Below are 27,205 nucleotides of genomic sequence, written 5' to 3' on the forward strand. Positions count from 1 at the left end.
ACCAATAAACACATCTGTTACATTCGAGAGAACTTAACTGATCCGCCTATTGGTTGCATTTTTCAAGTTTTATAAACGAGCTTTTATAGTGTAATCCCGGCCTAAGACAGAATTGTGATGTGAATATTTCTAAGCACAGGCATTTTGAAAGTCTCTACCCCTTCCCTTTTTTACTACTTGCAAATTCTTTGATATCTCCTGAATTTTTTTTTTCTTTTTTTTGGAACATCGAATGTTTTGAATGTTTTTGGAATTTTTCTTCCATATTTTTCCGAAAAGACGGATTTTTTTTTTCAAAATATATTGAAAATATTTGAAGACATTTTCTCCCATCGACTACTTGTGAGGATCGGAATGAAGACATCTTTATTCCCATATTCTATGTGGCTCTAGATTAACACATTCTCACCAAAGAATGCCTCTAGGCTGCCTATGGGCACTGAATCAGGAGTGAAGGAGAAAAATAATTACAAGAATTGCGAAAAAACAGTTTGTATGCACGAATTTCGAACTAAAGATGCGGGCGATTCGTCTGCATCTTCAGCGCTCGTTTGAAAGGGTATGCGGACCCGCGTCCGCATCCGCTCCGTGTGAAAGGGGCCTAAGAGCGCGAGCAAGAGGGGAAAGAGAAGAGTGAGTCGATCGCTAAACAGCGAAGCGTGGAAACGCCTGTTAGGCATGCGTGCCGTTAGTATAGTATCTAACAATGTAAATAAAAATTATATTTTTTAACTACGAAATAATATATATATATATATAATTCATGGCCCCCACATCCTGTAGCGGGACTAAAAAGCAGGATGGGGGAGGGTAACCTCCTTAGACAACATAATCATAGCATAATGGGAAAAAATTCCTAAAAAAAATTTTTTTAATTAATTTTTTTTTCCCTAGCACTATTTCAGTCAAGCCAAAACAAAATGACAAATGGCTTGGTTACAAAACCAATTTTTGGCCAAAACAGTGCACTAGCAACCACAGATAATTCTTTGCTGTCTCTCCTCATATAAACTGAAGAGCCAAAAAAACTGGTACAGGCATGCGTATGCAAATAAAGAGATATGGAACCAATCAGAGTACGGCGCTACGGTCGGCAACGCCTATATAACACAACAAGTGTCTGACGAAGTTGTTAGATCGGTTACTGCTGCTACAATGGCAGGTTATCGAGATTTAAGTGAGTTTGAACGTGGTGTTATAGTCGGCTCACGAGAGATGGGACATAGCATCTCCGAGGTAGCGATGAAATTTGGATTTTCACGTACGACCATTTCACGAGTGTACCGTGAATATCGGGAATCCGGTAAAAAATTAAATCTACGACATCGCTGCGGTCGGAAAAAGATCATGCAAGAACGGGACCAACGACGACTGACCAGAATCATTAAACGTGACAGACGTGCAACCCTTCCGCAAATTGCTGCAGATTTCAATGCGAGGCCATCAACAAGTGTCAGCGTGCGAACCATTCAACGAAACATCATCGATATGGGCTTTCGGAGCCGAAGGCCCACTCGTGTACCCTTGATGACTGCACGACACAAAGCTTTACGCCTCGCCTGGGCCCGATAACACCGAAACTGGACTGTTGAGGACTGGAAATACGTTGCCTCGTCTGACGAGTCTCGGTTCCAATTGCTTCGAGCTGATGGACGTGTACGGGTATGGAGACAACCTCATGAATCCATGGACCCTACATGTAAACAGGGGACTGTTCAAGCTGGTGGAGGCTCTGTGATGGTAGGGGGCGTGTGCAGTTGGCGTGATATGGGACCCCTGATACGTCTAGATACGACTCTGACAGATGACAGGTACGTAAGCATCCTGACTGATCACCTGCACCCATTCATGTCCATTGTGCATTCCGACGGACTTGGACAATTTCAGCAGGACAATACGACACCCCCCACACGTCCAGAATTGCTACAAAGTGGTTCCAGGAACACTCTTCTGACTTTAGACACTTCCGCTGGCCACCTAAATCCCCAGACATGAACATTATTGAACATATCTGGGATGCCTTCCAACGTGCTGTTCAGAAGAGATATCCACCCCCTCTTACTCCTACGGATTTATGGACAGCCCTGCAGGATTCATGGTGTCAATTACCTCCAGCACTACTTCAGACATTAGTCGAGTTCATGCCACGCCGAGTAGCGGCACATCTGCGTGCTCGCGGGGGCCGTACACGATATTAGGCTTATTTTTTGGCTCTTCAGTGTATATTAAATTCTTTTTTGGAGTCTTCCAAAGTGAAGAGATTGTCAACTCTCTTCGACAAGGCACAGCAAATTTCGAAGACGTAAGTTTTTTAAGAATGACGCACCTTCGAGACCACTTTCAAAAGCACAATGCAAAATGTGAAAATTACAAGATCCGACGTAAATAAGGCAAGGTGAACCAGATAGTTTTACTGTGTTGTTCATCATTTTTTAAATTTTACTGTTTTGTTCACATTTTACTGTTCAATGCCAGTGTAATCATTTTTGACAAATGAAGCATTTCCATTTCTAGCTCTTTGTTGAGCATTGTAAATATTGTTTATGCCTCTTCATGCCTTAAAAATACAGAAGACAACTGAATGCTACTGGGTAGCATCAGAATCACCCAACCTAGAATAGGCCTACGTATGCAACTGCTTTCAAATGCAAACTGTTGTTTCACCTATTTGCACCATAATTTTGAATGATGAAAGTTACTGTCCAAGACCATGAAGTAATAAATACAAAATTATTTTTCCATCCAGACAGAAGTTTTTAATGAGTACTATACTTGAACCCTCAAACTAAGCAAATGAAAAATTTATCAATCAAATGGTCCACATACACCTCCCTCCCCTTTCCAAATCACCTTAAAAATTATACAATTTCTGCTTTGGCAGAATCATTAATTGCATTCGCCAACATTTGTAATATTTGGCAATATATCAATAATTTCCTGCTCAATTAAAATCAATTACACAAATTTTGTCGATAGAATTTGGTAATAAAGTAGGAAAAGTAGGACAAAACCAGAAAGTAGGGCAAAAACTAGAAAGTAGGACAAAACCGAGAAAGTAGGACAAAAGTAGGACATTTTACCAAAAAGTAGGAAAAGTAGGACGAGTGGGAGCCCAGTGATAATCGTCCCGGGCCCTGTCAGCCCCACCTATATGGGGGCCATGATATAATTATAATATAATATTTTTTTTCACAAGGTAGTAAAAATTACGTACCTCCCGAAAATCACAAAGATGATTTTGTCGGTGATTCTGTGACCGTTGCAAATAAAAATTTTGAAGATGGTGCTACAGCACCATTCCCAATACAAGAAATCATCTCTCATGAGAGATTGCTTTAAAAGGATACAGGGCTCCCAGTCTCGAAAAATGAGAAAAAATAAGTAGGATGGGAGAGGCCCCTCAAAAAAACAACATTCATAGTATAGTATAAAATAAATAATTTTTTTTTATTTTCGTAGTACTATTTCAGTATCCTATAAGATTGACTGGAGCCACAACAAAATGACAGAAATGACTTGGTTACAAAAACAATTTTTGGCCAAAACACAAAATAATTTCTTTCTGTCTCTCTTCACAATATTAATTCCATTCTTTTTTGGAGTCTTCCACTGTCCAGTCTGTCACCTGTTCTCGACAATGCACAGCAAATTATGAAGGCATGTAAGTTTTTTAACAATGACGCTCTTTCAAAAGCACAGTGCAAAATATGTAGATTACAAAAGGCTCGATATAAATAAGTCAAGGTGGACCAGATGGTTTCATTGCATTGTCCATCCCTTTTTAAAAAGGATTTGTTTAAAATTTAGGGCTCAATGACAGCAAAATCGTATTTGACAAATGAAGTACTTTTACTTCTAGCTCTGCTGAGCATTGTACATATTGCTTATGCCTCCGCACACATGCCCTAAAAATACAGAATACAATTGAATGCTACAAACCTAGATGCCTTATGTATCAAATTGCTTTGTAATGCAAACTGTTGTTTCCAGGGTTGTCAAATTTGCTCCCCGGGTAGATACCCATTTTCCCCCTAGGGGCTGGGTTTTTCGGGAAAAATGGGTTTTTTTCAAAGAATATTGTTTGCTTTCGAAGAAAATGTGTTGCTTTCAATTAAAATTTTAGTTTGAGCTTAGTTTATATATTCCAAAAATTGCTGCATAGTGCAGTGTTTAGAATATGTATATTTTGCAATATTTTTGAATGATTTTTTTAAGAAGAAAAATGTGATAATAAATAATTTCTTGGAATCACACACTTTTTTATAAATTTTCTGACTACTTTTTTTATGTAAGCATTTAGGCATGAGATTCACATATTAAAATATGTTACAAGAAACCACAAACAGCGCACGCACACACACACGCGCACGCACGCACGCACACACCCTTGTATAAATATATTGAAGCCTCTGCGAAGAAGTAAACCAATGTACCAATGTGTGTAAACTGAATTTTCATTCAAAAATATATTTACATGTTTGCATTACTTTTTCATAAGTTTTATACAGGCACATCAGACTTTCATAACTGAAATATCAAAAGACAAAAGTAACGAAAAGAAAATAACTGGGATTCTTGAATTGAGAATTGGTAACGAACACTTTAAAGTGAAACAGAACAAAAAGTATAGTTTTTCTCCAAAAATAAGACAACCAGAAAATAAGCCTTAGCTTGATTTTTCAAGATGCTCATAATATAAGCCTGATCCCGAAAATTTGCCTATTAAAATCGTCAACGAGATGAAGGCATTCTGTAGATCTGTTGCTATACATGACAGGTTTTCTTGTATAAAGTGATATTAATATACGATTATGTTATTGACATTTGTGTTTAATGATAATTCAAGTTATTCTGTAGTTTTAAGTTCCCAAAAATGGCTAATCAGGGTTCATACTCATTTTCGTAAAAAAATTTCCCTGACTTTTCCAGGTTTTCCAGTCAAATTTTAAAAAAATTCCAGGTTTTTTTTTTAAATCAAAAAATTTATATAAATTAATAAAAATTTAGAAAAAATTAATTATATTATAAAATTATTTATATTATAAAATTATTTATATTATAAAATTATTTATATTATAAAATTATTTATATTAATTATAAAATTAATAATTTTAATTACAATATCATAATGACATCATTATCGCAGATTTTTTTACACACATTCATGCTTTTCAAATACACCTGATGGAGAAGAAAAATGGAGCACAATTAAGGAATGAAAGATTTCCCTTTTAGGCAATTTCAATGCCCACAAGATTTAAGCCTTTACAGTTGCTTCCTTTGTGACATAATTAGTCAAAGATGTAGTTGGTTTCACTGCATCAAAATTCTTTACAGTTGGCTTGCACTCGCGTAAGCGCTAGAACCGAGAAGCTACGCAATCGGGGGTTGTTCACTGAACTCTGATTTCACGTGCTTGGCATAGTTCTGGATGACTTATCTGCCCATGTTGCGAGTTTTACCGCAAAGCTGCCACCATACGGGTCATTTTTGACTGCTTCGATCCAATCATCCTACTGACGATCCGCTCAGACAAGTTTTCTTACAACGTATTGTTTTCAAATAAAAATACCCAAGTGGAAAATCAAAACATACCCGTGCGTCATCTGTCGTTCCTAACTGAAGTCAACTTACGAAATTATCGCAACTGCGCTTTGTACCCATGGCTTTCTACAATGCGTAGTTATGATGTTTCTGGGGAAGCACTAGGAAAAAGTTACGATAAAGTCGTAGCAATACGCTTTTCCAAGCGGACTTACGAAATCCTCCTTCCTCCTTGGCAGTATCTAACGTTTTTTTTTGCGATATATTGCAATATTTTAATGATTATCAATATTTACGATGTTATCGGAATTCCCTTTTTCATTCCCACGGATTTTTTCCCCTCATTATTATTTTTGATCAATCTTTTTTCCCGATCAGACGGCAATCGTGACGATTTTCCAGGTCGTTGTCTGAAATTTCCAGGTTTTAAAGCAAAAATGGGCCATTTTCCCTGATTTCCCTGACTTTTTTTAGTAAAATTTTCTTCCCCTGACTTTTTCCAGGTTTTCCCTGACCCGTACGAACCCTGCTAATTTGGACATGTAGAACACACTTCCAGAGTAATGAATCCTCAGAATGACTGCTATCTCCTCTCAACCAGATCACTTTTTAATTACTGCTCCTTTAAAAATATTACAGAATTTAATTTAATGAAGTAGGGATATTCTTTAACAGTGAGGAATTCAAGAAAAAGAGAAGCACGTGACTTTAGTTCCTATAAGTTTGGGTTCGATTAAAAAAACTTTATGGTTCTGGTTACACAGCTAAAGGTTTTATTTTTGACGTTTCAGGACACTTTTGGATACATTTTCTGCGGGGTTTGAAAAATTTGGCAAAGATTGTCAGGCACCATCCTGATTTCTCAGAATTTTCATTATCCAAAAGTCATTTATTCTACCACAATCTTCTTCTTGCAACAGCTCCGCATGCAACTCAAGGTTCAGATACAATTACACAGAAGTGGGTGTATTTGTGTGTGAACAATTATTCCCTTATTGAATGATCAATTTTGTCAATCAAATAGTTTAACATGCACCAAAAATGTATATTTAGACATAATAAGATGTACACATGAAGGATGTATATTAGAGGTCGAAAAAAAAATTTATTTTCAAATCGTTATAGTGCGGAAAAGTTGCCTCCTTTAATAAAAAGGAAAATGACGTAGAAGAATTTAAAATGTGTTGACATCTTCCGGTCGTGCATCGTACTTGAAGTTTATGAAAATTGACAAAATTGAACATTTTTCTTAATTTTTTAATATTACTTAAAATTTGACGATTGACGTGCAAAAGTTTGTTATGCTTATTTTATAGTTCCATGGTCTCGTATTTTGCTAAGGTGCCCTGCATATAATTCATATAGAGTGCATTTTCTGGGACAGGTCTCGACCGATGATATAGTAACCTACCTTAATGATCCCACAATTAATTATAATAGTATCTTCCGTACCATTTGTAATTTTCGTTCTTTGTTTGACTGATTCCCCCATACACAATCTTCCAGTCGTATTTGCTTGAGTCTTTTATTTATTTTGATTTGCACATGTAAATAGTTTTTATACTTTGTGATCCTTATTTTGTGTTTTACTTATTATCTTGTTTTTACTAATTTATACTTCGTAATCCTATGTTTTTAATAATATCGCAGCTCTATTGTAATTGCCATCATATTTGTGGTGTCATGCGTTCATGCACCCAAACAAATAAAGATTTGATTGTTTGATAAAGTAAAGTTCAATAAAGTAAAATAAATTAAAACATCACTAATATTTCAATGTTTATCGGTCGCGCAATGTGTCATCATTCTGTGTCTTCATCTCCACATACTTTAGTTGAGGATTCGGTAACAAGTCAGGCACATCTCTCGACTACCTGAGTGGGACTGGAGCACATGTGAATTGCATGTAGGAAGACCACTACAGTGGATCGTGTGTCTACTCCATTTACGTCATATTTTTCAGCATATACACTCATGTCCATAAATTAAGGATAATGCCACCAGCTCCGGCAAATAAAGGTTCAGAAACAAAACAAACGTTACTTATTCATAACGCCCATTTATTAAACAAAAGATAAAGAACAAAAACGATGGCGTATGTATGATACCATTCATAAAAACTACGATTTTTGCTCCCTGGAGCAATTGTATAAAAAATATCTCCTTTACAAAACCTTACTATTACATGGTTGGTATGATGGTTAATACATTGTATGTCTCCCATGCTATGAAATACAGTCCGTACAACGTCTAGGCATGCTGAGTATCAAATTATCGATCTGATCTTGAGGAAGATCACTCCACTCAGCAAGCAATGCTCTCCGAAGTTCCGGTACACATGTAGGAGGTGGTTGACGGGCTGCAACTCGTCGGCCAAGCATGTCCCACACATGCTCTATCGGATTCAAGTCAGGTGAGAATGCTGGCCATTCCATACGGGTTATATCCTCAGATTCAAGGCATTCGTTTACGATGTTTGCTCGGTGAGGACGGGCGTTGTCATCCGTAAACACAAATTCTGTGCCCATGGCACCCCTAAACAAACGTACATGTTGTTTCAGAATGATGTCCCGATAAATTTGGGCTTTCATGGTTCCGGTTTGAACATGCAGATCTGTTCTGCAACCCAGTATAATTCCACCCCAAACGAGCAATGCTGCAAGCTATACCTGGACTCGTCGGAAAACATCACACAAGCCCACTGTGACGATGTTCACATTGCATGTTCTCTATTTCAGGCTAATCGCTGCCGACAGTGAGTTGCCGTGAGCGGAAGACATCTGACAGGCCTGCGAACATATAGACCAATATCTCCCAAACGTCTGTACACGGTTTGCCTTGAAACTGTGGTACCCGTGGCTGCAGATAGCTGACGAGACAGGTCGGATGCCGTGCTCCGTCTGCTTCTTTTGGCAGTTACTGCCAAATACCGGTCTTCATTCGGCGTTGTAACTCGGGGGCGACCTGTACTGTAACGTCTACTGACATTTCCGTTATCTTGGAATCGTTGCCAAAGCCTAGAGATGACACTTTGGGCAATTCCAAGTTCCTCGGATACTTCCATCTGAGTGCGCCCACATTCCAGGCGGCCGATAATTCTACCACGTAAAAAATCATCCACATGCGTCCTCTGTGTCATAACTATTCGCTTATGACACTGAGCGCCTTACAGAACTCTTGTGAACAATTTTACTTCTTTGCCACCATTCCTTATACACTATCTACCAATAAGTATTTGGACACCTGTGATAGAAAAGAAAAACTAACTTTATTCAAAATCAATAGTTGGTAGAGCCTCCACGAGAGGCAATTACAGCGTGAACCCTCCGGGGCATACTTTCCACAAGTCCTTGTGTGACGGCTAGTGGTATTTTCTTCCACTCGGCTTGGAGAAGACATGTCAGTTCCTTCACCGATTTTGGACGGGTAGGGCACCCCTTAATTCGGCGATCCAACTGGTCCCAGAGGTTCTCGATAGGGTTCAGGTCTGGGCTCTGGGCAGGCCAGTCCATTCGATGAACCCCATTGGCACCATACTAAACTCGCAGTATGACAGATGGCATTGTCGTCCTGGAAGTAACAGGGGTCCACCCCGTAAAACTGACACAACGTAGGAACCATATTGTCATCCAAAATAGTGCAGTAGGCATCGGCGTTGAGCTTACCATGAATGGGGACCAAGGGTTCCAGTCCATACCAGGAGAAACACCCCCAGGCCATAATTCCACCTCCGCCGAACTTGACTGTTGGCACAATGCATTCTGGCAGGAGACGTTCTCCAGGCAGACGCCAGACCCAGACCCTGCCATCCGAACGGTAGAGGGTGAATCTTGATTCGTCGCTCCAAAGAACCCGTTTCCACTGATCTACGGTCCAATTTCGATGTGCTTTGCACCACATTAACCGAGCAACGCGGTTGGACTTTGTGATCAAAGGCATATGGGCAGCAGCACGACCATGAAAACCAATCAGATGTGCTTCCTTACGGATGGTATTCATTGAAACAATACTCCCGGATGCCTGTTGAAACTCCTCGCGGATGAGGGCCATTGGTTGGGTGCGGTTCTTCCGAATTTCTCTGGACAGCACCCGTCGGTCTCTATCTCCCAGTTTCGTTGGTCTGCCGACTCGGAGCGAATTCCGACAATCACAGCTCACCTTCCACTTCTTAATCACATAGGCCACTGTCGATTTTGGGTACTTCAGCTCGCTATATATGTCCCTTAAGGATCGGTCATTTTTGTGATACCCGATAATTATACCTTTCTCGAAATCAGAGAGCTCCGAACTGCGCGGCATCTTGCATGCGACTAATGCCGATGTTGTTTCCTACACGATATATACCGGCGGAGGGCGTGACGTATCTCAGGACCGCAGATATCGTCATTTGCATAGGTGTCCAAATACTTATTGGTAGATAGTGTATACCCCTCTCGTCATTGTGACGTACTATTGGCATCATCTGGTGGCTTCCTGAAATTTGCATATCATTCTTGCAGATGTGTGTGATAATTCTACAGGTGAAAGTTTTACTTTAGATTTCGATTTCCGTGTGATTCTGAATTATCCTTAATTTATGGACATGAGTGTAGATGGTGCACCCACAGGACCAAAATCGTTTTTCTGGGCCCAGTTTACTTGGTTTGAAAAGCTCACTGTGGTGTAGTATGAATCAAGAGATTATTTGATTCTAGAAGTAGCCAGAAAGATGCTGTGCGCAAAGACCAGCAGTACTGTATTTATTCGATGTATCCAAAGCAACAAAGTCGAGACATTGTCCAGAGGATTTGCCAATTCGAGATCCTGGCCTTGTCAAGGTTCGACATCAAAAATAAAAAGTATTTTAGTGACGCGTTAATCATGTTTTTCTAGCAGTTCAAACATTGCAGTATTTATTTGATGACTTACTTCAAGTTGTTAATCCAATAATTGAGCACAATGCACACCCTGAAAATTTACTATTGGCTATGATTATTGATAACAGAACACATTCGAGAGAGAGAGATTGGGTATAGAAGAATTTTAAAAGCAAGATAATCCGCCTCTGAATTAAAAACTACTGAACACTTCATGCTAAGCTTAATTGCATTAGCCCAGCTTAATTGCCATAATTTTCTGTTACATTCTTAATTTCCTCACTTTTCTTTTCTCCTGATCCCCTTGATTAACCGGCCAGACTACCGACTGGAGTTTTTCCGGCATGACCGCGCCCTTCTGGGCACACATCGCCAATGTGACAGAGCCTGGTTGTGATCGGTTTGTTCTGTACAGTTCAGACACTTCATGCTACCTAAGATTAACTTTAAAGCTACCGAGAGATTACCTTCAGATTATTTACTGGAATACTGGCCTGTTGTATCCTCCCACAATGCTACGGGAAGTATGTAATGATGATATTACAAGTATATTCATCAATTCCGACACTAACATCACAGACATCAAAAAGTTTCCCTGTCAAACTCGGACAGTCCAGAGATGTGTCAAACTTGTTACAGATGCCTCAACTAAAGTATATAGACATGAAGCTAGAGATGGCTACATCAGATCTACACTATTATTAAGATCAGTTACGCCTGATTTCTCGTAATCGTCAGATTTTGAACGTGTCAATTTTGGTAAATAGTTTTTAAATATAATGTCAATTGCACACTTTCTCCTACTTTGGATGGTTAATTGGATAGGATGTAGGAGGAATTCGACAGGCAGCCACCTCTTCGTGGCGAAGAGCTGCATAATGAAACTTGCAAAAATTTGGTCATTCCCGTTTTTCGAACACATTGCGCGACCGATAAACATTGAAATATTAATGATGTCTAACCATAAAATAAGCATAACAAACTTTTGCATGTCGATCGTTCAATTTTACGTAATATTAGAAAAATGTTTGATTTCGTCAGTTTCCATAAACTTCAAGTACGATGTGCGACCGGAAGGTGTCAACCGATTTTAAATTTTTTACGTCGTTTTTCTTTTTATTAAAGGAGGCAACTTTTCGCAATATAGCAATTCGAAAATAAAAACTTCATTTTTTTTCTACCCGCCCAGATGTACATACATGTTTAAGTTACATATTTTGAGGTTGTGGAAAAAGGAAATTTTCCTCCCATTTTGCCCGAAAAACCTGCCCGGGCTGCAAGTGAACAATTATTCCCTTATTGTACGGTCAATTTTATTAATCAAATACATAATTTAACATGAACTAAAAATATATATTTAGGCATAATGTACACGTAAAGAATGTACATACATGTTTACATTAGATATTTTGAGGTTGTGGAAAAAGAAAATTCAATTTTTCCCATTTTGCTCAAAAAACCCTCCCGGCTGGGTTTTTTATAACCCTGATTCTGATCGATAAGAAACTCCACGGTAACCAGTAATTTTTAGACACGTGGTACTGAAAGCCGGGATTACACTATAAAAGTGTAATAAAAGATATTTTACAAAACTTGAAAAATTCAACCACTAGGCCCATCGGTTGCATTCGAGCAAATGCAACCGGTGATCTTATAGGTTGAATTTTTCACGTTTTATCAAAGAACTTTTACAAAACTTTTATAGTGGAATCTTGATTTAAGTCGAGAAAGTAGGTCAAATTTGGTCAGAGAGGAAAAATGCCGCCGCAACACTGCAAGAAGTGATAGAGCAGGAGCTTCCTAATAGGTCCAAACTAGCAGCATGTTCCCCATTGGTTGGAGAGCACCTTTACTTGATTTCCTCAATTCAAGTCGATTAATCGCTTGTTCTGCAGTGGAAAAAGAGCAACAACCCCTTGTTCTTTGAAAATTAGTCCATCATAATTGCTGGCATCGACTTCCGAATAACCTTCGGTCGATCACACAACACTGGCTTGTAGCCGCTGAACCAGATCAGTTAGGCTTAGTTCGCTGTTTGCACCCATTACACCATTACCAATTTCATGATGAAGGGCTGTATTACGGTGGCGAGTTCGTCAACTGGGTCAACTGCACTTTCCACACTTGTTCCCGGTGAGTTAGATGTCTCCGGTTAGGAGATGCTATTTTCTTTGGGCAGTTACGTTTCCTTCTTGATTTTTTTCCCACATCAGTTTGGGTTTCGGGCGTCTTTTTCTGGATACGCTCCTTAGGCCTGGTGGAGGGTCCTTGAGTAGACTGGGCCTCTTTTTCGGCTTTCTTGTACTCCCTACTAAATGGGGAAAATCGGTATTTCCGATAATTAGCTGTGTGGTACAGCAAGCAGTTCGTACACTGAGGTTGATTCACTCCACGTAACTTGGGGCACGACCTGGATGCATGCGCGAGAATACACTTGACGCATCTTACGGGCGCCTCACATTCAGAGCTATGGTGTCCCCATTTTTGACAGCGGTAGCAGATGATGTATCTCTGCGTACTCTTTTCCATGAATTTTTCGATCTTGATGTGGTCGATGGTTTTGAGCTCCAGGATCCTCGCCGACTTCGGGATTTGGGGAAGATCCACTTTCCGAATAGGTAACTTTCTTCCGTCTCGACGTCGTCGAAGTTGCTGAATCTTTAGCAACAAAATTTAAGTCCTGTGAAGAGAGAGAAATATCCCCATTTGAGGAATTAAATTTCAAGTCCCTTGATGACGTGAGTCTGGTTTTTCACAGTCCAACAAATACGTGTGAAATTCGATGTTGTCAGTCATTGGCACTCTCTGGAATGACCGTTACTCTGTTATTCATGGTCTTTGCTTGAAAACCAGAGGGGCAGATCAGGTCGAATTCTTTGGAAATTTCCCTCCAATTTCCTTGGCTGAATGGGAGAAATTTTCTTCCTCCTTCCACTATTTATCACAGTTGTGGTGCTTGATAGGATGGCATCTTCCTGTCTTTACCACAGTTTGACTTAATGCTTCAGGATGAGCTCGTGGTAGTAGAGGGATTGCCAAATCACCATCACTTGAGTCAATTTTTATTGGCCACGGAAATGGTACAAAATCGGAGCTACCGATTTTTCTGTAGGTTGAGACTTCTTCGGCTTTTTTTTCCTTGCGATGTTACAGGAATCAGCATGGCACACATTTGCGGACGTGCCAACTTTTAAAATCCAGAAATCCGGAGATTCTCCCGAGGACCCCCCCCCCCCCGACAATCATAGACTCGATCAAAAAAAAAAGTTCATAAAAAGAATTTTTATAATCAATTAAGAAAAAGTTACATTCCCCCCCCCCCTCAAGGCAGGTTCTGCATTGCCCCTGAGCAGAATATAATTCCATGCCAGTCTTTACATGCAGAATAGAGAAATCACATCTACATACTGTTCATAAAACATAAGTGTTTCCTTTCGTGGATGCTATCAGTGATTGATAATCTTGGGTATATGAACTTTTAAAAGCTTTATATTAAGCTTTATATAGCTTAAAGTTTTATGTTTTCTTTCTAAAGATGTTTAATCGGAAGAAACAATTAAAATTCAAATTACAAAGCTGCCGACGAAAAAACGTGTTTCCCGCACGGCTGTTAATGGAATACAATAACGATTATACAGGAATTTCGGCAACCAAGGTCATGCCCCTGATAAATGATCGCCGATAAACGCTACTAAAACGAAGTCGCGTCTTTGCCAGTTGCTTAAATGCGGTCACAGAGACTTTTCTTACGGCTGTGCTCGATGGAAATGACTACGGCTGTCCTCTATGGGTATTTTCCTTAACGACGACAGTAATCATTGACGCCACGACAACGTGAAAGCTCGCGTAAAATCTAATTTTCTGCCAAAATCCGGAGAAATTTTAACAAATCCGGAGAGCGGGAGGAGGGATGAAATTCCGGAGTCTCCCGCCTAAATCAGGAGAGTTGGCAGGTCTGCATTTGTCATTGTGTGCTCTCAAAGACATAATTAGAGAGACGATTTTATGTTACGGAAATGCGTGACGTTTTTGAGTGAGGGAAATATGTTACGTTTTTGTGTTACGGAAGTCGGTTACGATTTTGGGTCGAGTTTTCGTTTAACTCCTGAGGACATCGGGTCTGATCTGTAGGGATCAAATTTTGTGCATGTACCCAGAGGTATGTATACATCACCAGTGCTCCCAACACACAGGGTCCGGGTACCCAGGGCGGGGCATTGGACAGATCTCTTTATGGGGAAATTGACAGGTTTCATTTTGAGTCGAGGATGAATACTTGCTTCTCATTGCGCATTGTGCTGCATTGCTTATTGTGGTACTGCAAAAATAATGGTGCATTACTGATTGCGGTGCATTGCATATTGTAGTGCATCGCGTGCTGTATTGCATATTGTAGTGCATCGCGTGCTGTATTGTATATTGTAGTGCATCGCGTGCTGTATTGCTCATTGTAATGCCGCGTTTAATGCGTATTGTGGTGCATTGCGTACTATAGTGCTTTGCTTATTTGTGGTGTACAATATTACTTATTACACACATTACTGATTGTGATGCTTTACGTGTTGTAGTGCACTGAGTGCTGTGTTGTTTATTGTAATGCAGTGCTTATGGATTATTGTGGCTCATTGCGTATTATGGTGCTTTGTTTCGTGCGATGTATCGCATTTTATGCGGTATTGCGGTGCATGAGGTATTGTGCTGCATTGCTTATTGTGGTGCACTGTAAATATTGGCCAATTGCGCATTGTTATGTATTACGTATTTTAGTGAATCACGTGACATATTGCTTATTCTAATGCAGAGCTTATGGTGTATTGTGTGGTTCATTGCGTATTGTGGTGCATTGCTTATTGCGGTGCTTTGAATATGGTGGTGCACTAATTATTGTGCTGTATTGCCTGATGAACGCCAGGGGTTCTGCCACCGGACTTATCCCGTTGCCGAGATCTCCTCCAGCCCAGCTTCGTGGCAGAGTCTGGAACAAAGTGAGTGCACCTAACAGTCTGAGTTTGTAGCTAGTGTTGTGCTTGATATTTTTAGTGCTGCCATCTGTACTTCAAATTTTGAGTGAAGTGTAATGATTGAATATTTGTTACGTTGTAGGCCTGTTGTTCTTTGTGGCGAGACTTTTTACCGGGGAGATCGGCTCGCATTCACGCCTTGAAGTTGGAAACCACAGAAAACCAACTTCAGCCGACCACCACTGTGGCGGTTCGAACCCGGATCCTCGCGATGCGAGTCCGTCACTATGACCACTCGACCACCACAGCGGCGTGCTGTATTGTCTGTGGTGGCGCATTGCTTATTGTGCTGTATTGGCGATGATGGGTGCAATAAGAACTGTCCTGTATTGCCGATGGAGGTGCATTAAGTATTGTGCTGTATTGCTTAATGTGGTGCCTTGACATAGTGGTGCATTGTTTTCTGTGGTGCCCTTAATATAAGGCTGCACGACTTATTGTGCTGCATTGCCGAAAATGGTGAATTGCTTATTGCACCGAATTGCCGATGGTGTGGTATTGCACCGAATCGCCTATGATGTGGCATTGCGTATTATGCTGTATTGTTTATTGTGGTGCATTGCAGCTCATCACGTGATATATTGCTTACTGTAATACAGTACTTTTTGCGTATATTATGGTGCTTCGCTTATTGCGATACATCGCGTATTGTGGTGCATTACGCTTTATGCTGTATTGCGGTGCACTGTAAATACTGGTACATTGCTATTTTTGGTGCATTGCGTATTGTAATGGATCTCGTGCTGTATTGCTTATTATGGTGCTTTGCTTATGTGATGCATCGCGTATTGTACTGTGTTGCATATAGTTATATGTATTGTGGTGCATCGCGTGCTGTATTGCTTATTGTGGTGCATTGCAGATTGTGGTGCATCGCGTGCTGTATTGCTTATTGTGGTGCATTGCAGATTGTGGTGCGTTGCTAATTGTTATGCATTATAGTGTATCGCTCATTATATGCATTATAGTGTATTTCTCATTGGAATGCAGTGCTTATTGGGCTATATTGCTTATTGTGACGCATTGCGTATTGGGCTGTATTGCTTATTGTGGTGTACTGCAAATAGTTGTGCCTCGCTTGCTTATTGTGTTTCAGTGTTTATGGCGTATTGTGGTGCTTATTCCGATGTATAGTGCTTTATTGCGTATTGAGCTGTATTGCTTATTATGGTGTGTATTGCGTATTGTTATGCATTACATGCTGTTGTGCATCGCGTACTGGATTGCTTATTATAATTTCATGCCTACTGCTTATTGTGGTGCACTGCAATATGGTGAATGTAGTGCATTGCGTATTGTTATGCATCAATGCAGTATGCGTATTATATGGTACATTACGCATTGTGGTGCACCGCTGATTGTGTTGCATTGCGTATTGTGGGGCACCGCTGATTGTGTTGCATTGCGTATTGGGGTGCACCGCTGATTGTGTTGCATTACGTATTGTATGCATTACGAAGTACATCGTGTTCCGTATAGCTTATTATAATGCCGTGTCTACTGCTTATTGTGCTGTAGTCCTTATTGTAGTGCACTGCAATATGGTGCATTGCGTATTATTGTGCATCACATTGCAATGTACCACAATACGGAATAAGCACTGCATTATAATAAGCAAAACAGCATGCAATGCACTACAATACGTGATGCTAGTGCATTGCATGCTGTATTGCTTATTATAATGCAGTGCTTATTCCGTATTGTAATACATTGCGTATTGTGCTGCATTGCTTAATCTAATGCAGTGCTTATTCCGTATTGTAATACATTGCGTATTGTGCTGCATTGCTTAATCTAATGCAGTGGTTATTGCTATTGCGCATTGTGCTATATTGCTTATTGTAATGCCGTGGGTATTACTATTGTGCTGTATTGCTTATTGTAATGCAGTGGGTATTGCTATTGTGCTGTATTGCTTATTGTAATGCAGTGGGTATTGCTATTGTGCTGTATTACTTATTGTGGTGCACTGCCAATACAATGCTGATTTTAGTGCATCGCATGCTGTATTGCTTATTATAATGCAGACCGATGCAGTCTGTATTGCGTATGGTGGTAAATTGCTTAATGCGATTTTTCGCTGACTGCAGTGCATTGCTGATTTTGCTGGTTGTTGATTTGTACTGTTATGCATTACGTACTGTAGTGCATAACGTGCTGTATTGCTCATTGTAATGCAGTTCTTATTGCGTATTGAGGTGCACTGCGTATTATTATGCTTTGCTTGATGCGATATATCGCGTTTGCGTATTGTGGTGGATACGTAGTATAACATGCAATCGCATATTATACTATATTGCTTATTGTGGTGCACTGCAAATGGTGGTGCATTACTGATTGTAATGCATTGCGTATTGTAGTGCATCGCATCCTGTATTGCTTATTGCAACGCAGTGCTTATTACGTATTGTGGTGCATTGCGTACTATTGTGTTTTGTTCAATGCGATACATTACGCACTTTGGTGCATTGCATATTGTGCTGTATTGCTTATTGTACGTACATATTATGGTACTTTGCCTATTGCGATGCATCGCATATTGCGTATTGTGGTGCATTCCTTATCATGGTACACTACTTATTTTGCAGTATTGCTGATGTTGGTGCATTGCTTATTGCTGCATTGCCGATTGGTGGTACATTGCGTTTTGTGCTGTACTGCATATAGTGGTGGATTGAGTATTGTGCTTTATTGCCGATAGTGGTGCTTTGCGTGTTGTGATACACCGTATATAGTGAATCACTACTTAATTTGCTGTATTGCTGATATGGTGGTGCATTGCATATAGTGGTGCATTGCTTATTGTACTGTATTGCCTATCGTGGTGTATCACGTATGTATTGCGGTGCATCGAGTATTCTGTTGTATTTATCAGGGGTGCAAGCGTCCCTCATCCATTTTTGAGCAGAAATTTTGAAAATGGAGTAGAACTAAAAACTAACTGTATCTGCAATATAAGGAGTAATTTTTCTGTGAAATGCCAAAAGTTTTGCCAAAAATGGTTGGAACGAATAAATTCTAAATAAATTTCCTTCATAAATTAAAGTCCATTTAAATTTTTTCTGAAGCATCTTATCTGTCACTACTAAAACATGAATTACTGAAATGACGAATAAAAATTATTAGACTCTTTTCAAATTAAGCACCATGCATACTGAAAACCTAGGCAGCAAGAATTTCTGCTGCTTGAACACCAAATCTTATTCATCCTGATATGGCAAAAAAAAAAAAATGCATGTAGAATATAATAAGGGTTTCTGTGAAATAAGTTAGCTTCTCACAGAATTTAAAGAAATGATTAAATTTAAAAGTAAAATGCAAAAAATGAAAAAAATATAAATACCTTATTTACTTAAACAATTTCTCAACATAATAGCATGTTAAAGAAAAAATTTCTGCTGTTTTTCTCAGCCTGAAGCCTTTTACAATATTTTCTATACGAATCAAGAGTCGCTTTCAGAAGTTCAACATCTTAATGACAATTTTTTTCGAATTTTTCATGCCCTTGAACATAAGATTTTGTGTGTCTTATTCTTTTAAAGCATTGGATGGACAGATTTTTCACTGTTCAAACAGACTTTTGTTAACATTGAACTCTCTTTCACTGTCTGCATTACCATGTGCTAAAGATAAAAAAAGCCTTCACCAAAACTGGCAAAATTGTGAACTTTGTGCTGCTTTCAAGGTTACAAAGTTTCAATATGTCTGCCCAATATATATATATCCTCTGAACTGATTTCACTTCTTCTAATTCTTTGCATTGTGGTGCAACCAATTCATCACTCATAATTGATAGTTCTGTTGGCGATACAATGTTAAGCAACATCCTAGCAATACGTGAAGGAGTAATGTACAATCCCAGCAATGCACGAGAGGGAGTGCGAAAGCCAAGAGAGGGTGCAAATATTTCATTCTCTCCAACAACATGTTTTGGAAAGGTAGGACATTAATATAAAAAAGGTATCTCACAGAAGTTATGTAAAATGAGCATGCTCTTAGTATAAACTCCTTCCTTTGACTATTGTTAAGAGCATGCCCCTCCCCCACCAATGCAGGGGCGGAACTTGCGGCTATATTGGGCGCTGCTCTAGGAGAGGTGCTAAATGGAGTTGAAAGGGTGAAAAAAGCATTGTCGACCAATAAAACATTGTCAGTAACAGCAAAAATAGGTTCTGCATGGGTAGAGATTTTTTCCTCGAGCCGGGCCCTGTTCGCCAAATTCGGATTTTCGCGATGTGAAATTGTCACGATCGGCAACCGCCGACGATAACCACACGACCGCATAGTGGCTAGACGACAAAGCTATGGATATTTTAGCTGGAGTTTTTACAGATTCCGTTTTTTCCCAACGATCTCCGAAAAATTTCGGTAATTTAAACGAGTAAACCAATGTCCCTTTTTGATTCTTCGCAAAGGCGCGGGTGCAATCTTGCGGGAAATAAAGCGAATTTACGCCGTAGATACGCTGTCTTTGAACGCAGGTTGGTAGCGGAGAAATTACCGTTATTTTCACAGTATATAACCCGAAGGAGAAAAAACGCTCTTCGAAATCGGAACATTCGGCATATTCATTCAGGGCCTTTGATAGCCCGCGGGCTATCAAAGGCCCTGAATACTTTAATATTAAAGTATATTATAATATTAAAGTATATTATAATATTAAAGTATATTATAATATTAAAGTATATTATAATATTAAAGTATATTATAATATTAAAGTATATTATAATATTACAAATACAAATACAAATATAATATTAATATTAAAGTATATTATATTATACCAATAACGGTACGGGACCGTTATTGGACTACTTCAAAGTAGTACTACTTTCCAAAGTCACGAGATGACGCGATTGTGGTAGATGGTGGGAAGTGAAAAAAATTGAAGTTTCCCTTCCATATCTTTTTCCTTGTCTCGGAAAGAACGCGTCCCGTGAACAAAATTGTCATGCTTCTTTTTCCTAAATTCCGGGTATTTGACGCACTACGTGCATTAGCGGTACCTCCGCAAACCACAAACAAGAATTGGCGCAAATGCGCAGGGATTCGGCGCCTTGGCGGCACCATGTAGCAAGAGAACCATTTCGGCGCAGTTTGGCGCAGCTCTTGCACCCCTGATTTATGATGGCAGTGCATTGCTTATCGAAATCAGAATGGGAAACTGCAATGAATAACTATTTCGCAGGCATTTGCAGTGCCTGAGGAATATTTTGCGTTATAATTAAAAAAGATGTGACGAGTAGTTAGCTTCATTGGAGGAGTTGGGGAGAGGAGGTGTGTTGGACGCCGTAGGCGTCAGGGGGGCTTTGCCCCCTAGTAGAAATATAATAACAGACTTCTCAGCCAGCCTTCATAAATACATTCTGATATAACTAAATATCTCTGCCAACGCTATCTCACTCACAAGATTCGAAAGTAAATTTGATCTTTCAAGATCAAATTTACTAAAATTTAAAGTTTTCTTAACAAGCATCTCAGGGACATCCCCAAATTAATAACTTTAATTAATAATTGTCACACCTCGGAGGATCTCAACGCCAAAACGGAAGCGTTGGAAAACTTAATTTTTCAGGCTTGCCATAAATCTCTCAAAAAGAAAACATCCAAACTTAATATCAAAACCTCCTGGTAACTCCCCAAGTAAATGCCGCGCAAATTAAACTCAAAGCTCTACAGCTTAGAACGCAAAAAGCGTCCCCAGATGAAAAACCCAGACTTTTCATGATATTTAAACGTGAAAGAGCAAAATTTTATAAACTAATTCGTGAATCAAAAAGAAAAACCTTCAGAGACTTCTGTAATAAAGCTTCTAATCCTTATGGTAAACAATATAAAACAGTTAAATCCAAAAGCACCATCCCCTCCCAGCTTTTCAAACTTCTTGGAGAAGATGCGCAAGGAACCCAAAGAGATTTTGCTAATATAATTCTATAAGGGGACGTCGCGTCTCTTTTCCGTGAGGTGGCGGAATATCCCCAGAGTCCTGTAGGGGGCCCTTTGCCCCCTAGTCCTGTATATAAAATAACATGTCCTGACTGATTCATCATCGCCGAACCAAAACCGCTGAAGCTATAAATATCAAATTTTGTGAATAGTTTTGTTTCATGACATGAACTAAGAACCGACCCCTAAGTGGGGTTCAATAATGGAGGGGGTCATATGTTGGAATCACGCCGAGCCGAAACTGCCGAATCTATAAATATGCCATTAGGTCGATATTGTAATATATACAATATAACATAGAACAATCAGATTTTTTAATAATTTGTGACACTACTATGTTACAACTGACTAATTAACTCACTCCCTAGGTCACTCACTCAATCACTTAATCACACACTCACTAGGTCACTCACTCGCTCATTCAATTTCTAGGTCACTCACTCACTCCTCTCTCACTGACTCAGTAACTCAATCGCTCACTCCCAGGCTAACTGACTCGCATCGAACTGTTGTCGGCGAATTTTCCTAGTAGTGAATTGCATGGCGGTGAATTTTCCGGACACGGTTTCAGATTACTTTAAGTGGCTGGAGGCACATTTATCGATAGATCATTCGAGTCGAAATCACTTGAGTGGCTCGCAGCACACAAATCACCTGATGGTTTGCGATATATCAAAAGTTTACTTAAGTGGACCGATGAACTTTTTATAGATCATTTAACTGACGATCTAGACACATTTCAAGACCATTCAAGTGGCCTGCTGCGCACTTTCAGATCATCCAAGTGATTTATGGCACACTTCTAGACGACTGAAAGTGGCCCGCATACATTTCTAGATTACTCAAGCGGCCCGCGGCACACTTTTATACCACCTGAATGACTCGCGGCACATTTCCAGTTAACCCATTAACGCAGATTGGTAAAAAAATTTGTCATTCGAAATTTTAATTTTTTTCTTTGCCAATAAATGGTGGGAGTGTTTTCTTTTCTTTCAAAAAATCAAAGTCGTCTTTAATGGGTTAACTCAACCTTTAGAAGAGTGGGCCACTTCATTGATTTGAAAACGTGTCGCGGGCCACTTAATTGAGTGATCAAGAATAGCGCCGCAGGCTGCGAGATCTGTAAATGTGCCGCGAATCACTCGAGTAATATGGGAGTGTGTCGCGGGCCACTTAAGTGATCTAGAAATTAGCCTCAGATCACGAGTGATCTGGAAATATGTCGCAGGTCATTTAAATAAGGCAAGAATGTGCCGCAAGCCCCTAAAATTACCTGTAAATGTACCCAGGCCACATTTGGGCCATTGGTTGAGCACATGTATGCTTTAAAATATCATAGAACACCCGAAAGTTATTTTTTGACGGTTAAAAAAACTGGGTTCAACTAGCGACTAATCGGCTCGTCTCCCACCCCCTCCCCGTAAAACCAGACGTGGCCCGGACCAATACGCCCTAGATAGCTTAGTATCTAGTAGGAAGTATCTAGGCGGTGACCTATCGGTTAGAAATTCTTCGGAATACGGACTGGGTCGCCGTTTCGGTTAGTAAGTATCTAGGAAGTATTGCCCGGGCTCTGTCAATACCTCCTAGGCCGGTATTACACTATAAAAGTTTGATAAAAGTCCTATTATAAAACTTGACAATTGCAGCCAATAAGGTCAACGGTTGCATTTTCTAGAATGTAACCAATAACCTTATTGGTTAGATTTTTCAAGTTTTACAAAAGGGATTTTATCAAACTTTTACAGTGTAATACCGGCCCTAGACACTATTCTGTCCCGTTAGGGATGAACGCTCGTTATCAGGGCCGTCATTTCAACTTTTTCTGGGGGGGGGGGAGGGGGCAAAGAACATGTACTTAATGTATATTTATAATTATATATATCTACACACAATTTTTAGTGTATTCTCAAAATCCGGGGGGGGGGGATGACGGCCCCCCCGTACCCCCCAAATGAAGGGCCTGCTCGTTACGGGATCACGGGAGAGAAACCCGTCTTTCGTGGAATCTCTTGTGGACAAAAGCCTGTCCCTCCACTTCCCTTTTCTTTTTTTGTCTTCCTTATTTTACGGCCCACGATCTACGAAACAGATTCACTTTCCCCACTGGACTTCAGGCTTATTTTTAGCATATTGCTGAGCGCGACGGCGAAAAGATACACTTGTCGTCGTCCCCAACTCCAGTGGAACTGAAAAAAAGAAATTTCTATTCCTGTATGGTGATGTTGTGATGTGAATAAAACGTGAAAAAGGGAGAGAGTAGGAAAGCAGTGATATTTTGCTATTTCTCGGAATTTTCGTAATGAGATGTTGGCTGTAAACAAAAGGGAGGGATAAAATAGGAACAGTAAGAGAGAATTGGGGTAAAAAAGGTCGATTGTGGCGAAGTAGGATATTTCTAAAAAGTAGGAAAAATAAAAGTGCTGCGAGGCCTTTATTATAAGAAACCGTAGTCATTTGAAAGCATTTTGTAATTGGAAGTATACTTGTAATAATTGCAAACTGTGGACAAACAATTAGAATTATCCCGTGAAAGCATGATAATTATCTAACGTAGTTCTTAAATAACAGCGTCCGTTAGATAATAATCCCGCTTAATAACATTAACGTATTATTATTAAATCTCTCTTAGTTCTTATATAACAGCGAGTGATATTGCCCTGTGATTTCAATAATTTTCATAGCCACTGCATCTGAAGTGTTGATATACAAATTTGGTTCTTCTCCCTCCCCCCATTAAAAACTGTTTCTAAAACTGATAAAATAAAGAATCTTAGCAGAGATAGGTAAACGGGGTTACCATGTTTGCAACATCCAGAGCATCGTAATCCAACGGCAGCTTGACGTAAGCTTTCTTCTGCCCGTCTGGCCTGTCTCGGAATAAATAAAAGATCAAAAGTGAGAACAAAGAGGAGAAAAAAAAAAAAAAAAAAAATGCTGCGACTCTTCACGTACGGATCAAAATCCTCTGTTACTTACTTGGTCAAGCCAGAGTTCCAAGAGTTTTGCCAATAACTGACCAACCGTATCAATAAAGGCACGGATCCATCCCCTGGTTTTATTCTGGGCGATGTGTCATTGGGAGGTGCAAAAAATTGTGTAAGGCCCAGATCCCGCTGTGTTGCAGCAGCACTCGAGGGGGAATCGAAAAGATATAGATTTATACTATACGCGCACCAATACGCTGGCGGCTGAAGCGACGAGTTTTCTACCGCGAAAATTTACATTTTCTTCGCGGCGAAAGATTTTGGAACCAATCTTACTATTGCCCCCCCCCCCGCACAATCTGCTACAGAGCCCCCTCCCAGGCATGGGCACTTGCATCCGGAGCGGGCCCCGGGCCAGATTTTTCACAGGCTCTCACAAACGAATTTACGAGTGTGCAAAGCAGGGCCGTCTTAATAGCGTCATGGGGCCTCCGGCCATTTGATTTTTCACAGGCTCTACACAGCAAATTCATGAAAATTTCAATCGGTTCCCATTTTTGTGAGGCCCCCGGGTCTTGCATTAAGACAGCAATTGTGAAAAGACAAAGAGTAAGAATTGCCCTGAAGGCCCTGTTAGCTTCCTTGGGGTGGGGGGGGGCATGATTTAACTGCAAATTTAAGAGTGCGTTTACTTTCATGTGTACATGTAGAGTCAAACTTGATTACTTGATTATGACAGCTTTCATGAAATTATGTTATTGTTTCGCTCGTTGAAACTGAGACAAAAGTAGGATCGTCTTAATACATGAGCCGGGGCCTCAAATAAGGGTGTCTCATGTTGAAAAGAAGTGAAAAAAAACTATAAGATTGAGAATCAAGGCCGCAACTAGAGGGGCGTGTCTGATGCCCGGGCGCTGGACGCTTCATACCGTCAGAGTCGTCTTAGGAGTATCATGGGTTCCCCGGGCCCAATTGATTTTTCTGAGGCCTTCTCGAAAATTTCAACCAGATCTCATTTTTGTGAGGCCCGGGGTGGGCCCATGTCTTAAGACGGCACTGCATACCGTGCACCACCCAAGCTCTATCGACCATTCACAATTTCAGCCACTGCCCCGGATGTGGGGGCTGGGCGGTGTCGGGTGCTTTTATGCATATATAAATAATACATGGATATAAAATACACATATAAAAAAAGACAAACAAAAAGTACATACAGATTTAAAAAAATTATGATGAAAAATTCTTATTGTACAAAATTTACGTCCATGGCTTTGCAGCTCTAGCCTTTTGTCGTCTTCTGTGGCCAGGCGCCACGTCCTGGACCACGTCTCTTCTAGGTTTGGTGGCTTGTACTCTACCGCATTAGCGTACGCAAAAGGGGGGGGGGGTTGAGGTTCTAACACCCCCCTCCCCTCTTGAGCCAAGATTATAGTGTTATTTTGCAGGGAAAAACTTGACCCCACCCCCTCGAGAAAATTTGGCGTGCTCTACCTTAGTTTCCGATTGAGGTTGCTGAGGAATTTGGCAAGAGAAAAATTCAAGGAACGGAACGGTGAAGTTCCATTTGGCACGAAATAATTGTTTGATTAGCTCGCTCGACCAGATAACAGTAAAAAATATAATTTGCATAAGGATTTTTTTTAAATTTCGATGCCTGTCCTTAATTCTGAACTAATTTCAAACGTCAAATATTGTATCAAAAATTTAAATAATTTTACCACTTTAATTTTTTTGTATTACACTTTGCGAAAACTAATTAGCCCGCTAATCAGAACCTTCCCATTTTAGAACAGAAACTGCTGTATCACATAGTTAACTATGTGATACAGCAGTTAATTGTGATTAATGTTATTTTAAGGGACAGACTAGTTTTTCCCATATTAGGGCCCCTTTCACACGGAGCGGACGCGGGTCCGTATCTTTAGTTTGAAATTCGTGCATAAAAACTATTTTTACGCAATTTTTGTAATTATTTTTCTCCTTCACCCCCTGATTCGGTGCCTAGAGGCAATCTTTGGTGGTTTAATCTAGAGCCCCATAGAATATGGGTATAAAGCTGCCTTCATTCCGATCTTCACAAGTAGTCGATGGGAGTAATTATCTTAGATTTTTTTTCAAAATCTTTTGAAAATATTTTGTCTTTTCGGAAAAATATGAAAGAAAAATTCCAAAAACATCCATGTTCCAAAAAAAAACAACAACAACAGGAGATATCACAGACTTTGCAAGTAGAAAAAAAGGGGAGGGGTGGAGACTCAAAATGTCTGTGCTTAGAAATATTCACATCACAATTCTGTTTATTGAACTTGAACTAGGGAACATGAGAGCATGTATCCAAATTTTTGGCAGTGCCTGCTCGTTTGCGAGCACTAACTGCCCTCTGAACAGGCCCGCGGGGGACCATTATAAGGGGGAAAGGCAAGAGAGCTCGTGTGTGTGTTTCAGTGAAAGTGCGTGTAAGTTGGTCAGAAGTAGGGAGAAAAGGTCTAAGTGGGTAGCCCACTGTTAATTAAAAATTTTCATTTAATTAACCAGGAATTTTTAAATTAAACATGCCTGGAACGAGCTTGTTAGTTATATTACTTGTTAATATTTAGGCAGGAAAAGTGATCTGCTTGTGACGTCGTCTACTCTTCGTCTGGTCGCACCTGATTCTCGGCAACGGGATAAGTCCGGTGGCAGAACCCCTGGCGTTCATCAGGCAATACAGCACAATAATTAGTGCACCACCATATTCAAAGCACCGCAATAAGCAATGCACCACAATACGCAAGGAACCACACAATACACCATAAGCACTGCATTAGAATAAGCAATATGTCACGTGATTCACTAAAATACGTAATACATAACAATGCGCAATTGGCCAATATTTACAGTGCACCACAATAAGCAATGCAGCACAATACCT

The 27,205-nt window shown here is 39.9% G+C and overlaps 1 protein-coding gene across 4 annotated transcripts in view; it reads right to left on the minus strand.

Moving 5' to 3' along the window:
• Window positions 1–27,205, minus strand: part of LOC149076673 (large ribosomal subunit protein uL23-like) — a 141,931-nt gene that overhangs the window by 5,366 nt on the left and 109,360 nt on the right. For 3 of the 4 annotated variants that reach the window (XM_089244285.1, XM_089244281.1, XM_089244284.1), the window contains one exon: window positions 24,168–24,237. The exons of the other annotated variant lie outside the window; for it this stretch is intronic. In XM_089244285.1, coding sequence (XP_089100411.1) covers window positions 24,168–24,237 — 70 coding nt within the window. The remainder of the gene's footprint in view (window positions 1–24,167; window positions 24,238–27,205) is intronic. 4 annotated transcript variants of the gene reach the window in all.

This window comes from Pholcus phalangioides, unplaced genomic scaffold (assembly GCF_987345545.1).
Source record: "Pholcus phalangioides strain wild (caught in Gottingen) unplaced genomic scaffold, Ppha-v1.0 ptg000015l_1, whole genome shotgun sequence".
Classification (NCBI taxonomy): Eukaryota; Metazoa; Arthropoda; class Arachnida; order Araneae; family Pholcidae; genus Pholcus; species Pholcus phalangioides.